This window comes from Cynara cardunculus (genome assembly GCF_001531365.2).
Source record: "Cynara cardunculus var. scolymus isolate 2C chromosome LG 10, CcrdV1, whole genome shotgun sequence".
In the NCBI taxonomy this organism is placed as follows: domain Eukaryota; kingdom Viridiplantae; phylum Streptophyta; class Magnoliopsida; order Asterales; family Asteraceae; genus Cynara; species Cynara cardunculus.
In genome coordinates, this window is record NC_037537.1 from 3,603,443 (window position 1) to 3,607,190 (window position 3,748).

The 3,748-nt window shown below is 36.9% G+C and overlaps 1 protein-coding gene across 1 annotated transcript; it reads right to left on the reverse strand.

The window, feature by feature from the left end:
- Positions 1–2,241: 2,241 nt before the first annotated feature.
- Positions 2,242–2,688, reverse strand: LOC112519192. Its single transcript, XM_025127187.1, has one exon. The coding sequence runs from the start codon at positions 2,686–2,688 to the stop codon at positions 2,242–2,244; it is 447 nt and encodes a 148-aa protein (XP_024982955.1).
- Between the last annotated feature and the right edge of the window lie 1,060 nt (positions 2,689–3,748).

Here is a 3,748-nt window from a genome sequence, read left to right on the forward strand (position 1 = left end):
TTCCCAAGAAGTAGTAACAAGGCTGGTAGACATCCCACAGTGGTGCCACAGTGGTGCCACAGTGGGCAGTGCTGTCAAAAAAATACAGGTTTTTGGAATAATACTTCTTCCTCTGTGTTTCATCATCTTTTTAAAACTTTTTGGAATAAAAAGGGAAAAACAACAAAATTGGGCATTTAATAAAAGCAAGAAGGGAGTAAATAAAAAGGAAATAACTCTTAAAAATAAGAGTTATCATACCCCCAAACTTAAGATATTACTTGTCCTCAAGGAATCAAAATAAACAGAATATGAATAAAGAGGAACAAGAAATCATAACTTACGGATGAGCGTTGAAATATCGTCAGGCTTTGAATGTTGTGCAACTTCCCTTCTTTGATCTTCAAGGTGCAAAAATTAATCGGTGGGACTTTTATCGGGTTAGTGTTTTTGGCTAAAAAAAAAAAAATTCCCCCAAACTTGTCTTAGAATGACAACATTTGCTTTGAATGGTTTTGCATTTTTCGGCTCTTTTTGTTGTGTCTTTGACACTTTCAAGAAAACCCAAGAAGTGATATTCACTTTTTGTCATTGGGTTAAAGCATTTTGCTTTATTTTTTCTATTTTTGTGTCTCCCAATTTTCCGAAGACATTTGGCATTATACGAATTTTTTCAACACTTTGGCATACAACCTCCCCCAAACTGAAACCGAACAATGTCCGCATTGTAGAAATGGGTTAAAAGTGTTTGGTTTTGGTAACAATGGCAAGTGTTTGGGCCAAAAAGAAATATGGCTCACGTCATTTTAATTTTTGCAACCTAAAGCTCAAATCAAAGAAATGGCACCCGAAAAAGAAGAATAACCAACGATATACCAAAAGAAGTATCAACGCCCAAAAGAAACAAAAGCAAGTTAGAGTGTCAAAAGACCTAAGCATAATCAACAACCGCCATATATGAACACAAAAGAAGGCGGTCGGATAARGTATGAAATGCCCAATACAAAAAAAATTGTTTTCGATGTTTAAAAAGATTATAATGAAACACCAAAGAAGACTATCAATCCGATTTACCCGTATCGTCCCGACTGGCAGATGCCTCACCCGTGGCATCCGTSGTGGTGGTCCGTCGAATCTTTGGTAGCCGAACTTGGGGAGGGCAAAGGCCTCCGGGAAAACGTTGTATCTCCGAAGCAAGCATGACATTCTTGTGTGATAGGAATTTGTTCACCACCCGGTTCCGGTCTCGGGTGTACATCCAAAATTTGTCTCCGAAGCAAGCATGACATTCCGTCGCCGACGAAGAGGGTTCGGCCGACGAGGAAGCAGGCGGTGCGGTCGAGAGTGGAGCACCGGCGGTAGGATCATCGGCGGTTTGTCGCCGGCGAAGTGAACGGCGAGAAGGGTGGTTGCGAACCGGCTGCTTCGGTCGTGCCATGGATAAAGGAAATGGTGGCCGGCGGTTGTCTTGGAGAAGAAAGGAAGAGGGAAGGAGAAAAGGTAAAAAGGGGTTTTGGGTTTTTGAAATTTGTATTTAAAAATAAAATAAATAAAAGGAAAAAAAGATGTTGGAAACAAAAGTGGTGAAAATGTGTGATTGATGGGAAGTACAAAGATGGAAAAGTATGGTGCATTGCATTTCTTTTTTTAGTTTTAAAAAGATGGCCAAAAAAAGGACACATGCCTAGGATGTCATCATTTGGGGTAACAATATCTTGTACAAAATACAAATATTTGACCCAAATTTTTTTTAAAAACATGAGTTTGAAAAAAAATGACATTCGAAAATTTTTCAAAAAAAATCTTTTTCAAAAATTGGCCATTTTAAAACAAAAAGGGGCACTTAGTCCATCTTCCAAAAAAATTTCTTTCACTACCTTCCCAAGATTTTTCTTTTATCTATTTTTTTAAACAAAATCTAAAGAAAACCCATTTTGTCAAAGGCTAATCATCAAAATGTACTTAGCCAATGAGAAGAAAACCCTTTTTTCTCAACTTCAAGGTGACATCATGTCCTTTCCAAAAACAATGCATTTTCAGCCAAATGTCCATGATCATGAAGAGAGCATTCATTTGGGCACCCAAAAAAATAAGCTGCTGGTTGACATTTCTTTTAAATTTCGAAAGACCAAGACAGTGGGTACAAACTTCCCACTGTCTACTCAAAAACACCAGAATTTTCCTTTATTATTTTTTTTCTTTTTCTTCATTCTTGCTTTCAAATTCAAATATTTACAGACTGTTGAAAATTCTTTTCAAAAATTACTGGGTTGGACCGATCATTCCCTCCGGGAGGAAATGCTTTATCCGMTGCCCGTTAACTTTGAAAGTGCTATTATCTTGCGGATTCAAAAGATCTACCGTTCCGAATTTTCCCACATTGACAATGGTGAATGGTCCAGACCATCTCGACTTAAGTTTTCCGGGAAAAAGCTTTAATCGAGAATTAAAAAGAAGAACTTTTTGACCATTTTCGAAAATTCGGTGATTTATCCTACGATCATGCCAAAATTTTGTTTTTTCCTTATAGAGTTTAGCATTCTCGTAGGTGTGAAATCGCCATTCTTCCAACTGATTAAGTTGGAGTTTTCTTTTTGCTCCCGCCGAATTTGCGTCAAAATTAAATTCTTTTATCGCCCAAAAAGCTTTATATTCCAATTCGAGCGGGAGGTGACATGCTTTTCCAAAAACTAACTGGTACGGCGACATTCCCAAAGGNTTAAAGACAATAAATTAAAGACATATATTTAAAGACAATAAAGTAAAGACATAAAATTAAAAAGCATTAATTATATATGAGAGCAATATCTACAAGTTGGTACCAAAGATGGTGTTTTGAGCACAAGTTGCTCCAAGTTGGCACACCCAAAAAGGCTCTCCCAAGCCTCTTTATATAGGGGAGAGGGAGGGAGGAAGGCCATACCCAATCATTACAAATTGGGCAATTAGTACAAGTAAAKAAAAATACAAAAGAAAATAAAATAGAGCATGGAAGACAGCTCATAACAGCTGGAGGAAAAATATCTGGGAGATCTTCAAGCTGCACGTTTCCCAAGAAGTAGTAACAAGGCTGGTAGACATCCCACAGTGGTGCCACAGTGGTGCCACAGTGGGCAATGCTGTCAAAAAAATACAGGTTTTTGGAATAATACTTCTTCCTCTGTGTTTCATCATCTTTTTAAAACTTTTTGGAATAAAAAGGGAAAAACAACAAAATTGGGCATTTAATAAAAGCAAAAAGGGAGTAAATAAAAAGGAAATAACTCTTAAAAATAAGAGTTATCAGTAGGTAAGCATGCTTAGAGATAGTAGAGTGATTCCATACATGTACTATACTTTGAGAGGTATGGGTTTGTCCTTTGTGTGTAGGAGGATAAGACAAAAACTGTTGATCCCAGATCTCTCAATATAACACGAAGATTTATGTTTAAGAACCTAAATTTATCGTATCAGTGAAAAAAGTGAAGAACAACTTTAATGATATTCAAGAAAGCATGAAGCTTTCAAGTAATTTCACTATATTGAATAAAGAGAGGAATTTATTTGTGACAGGACATATGAATGCTATTTATACTAGCAATCTATTCTAAGAGATCACAATCTAGTATGATATACCTATGAGACAAACAAGGAGAAGATATCTATCTAGAAAGGTGGGAGTTATCTCTAACTACCTGGCGTAACAGAATTCAAGTTGGCGATGAATCATCTCCAGCTGTCTCTAGGTAGTGTGTTCAACCAGGATTCTTCACATATATGCTTGACCAAA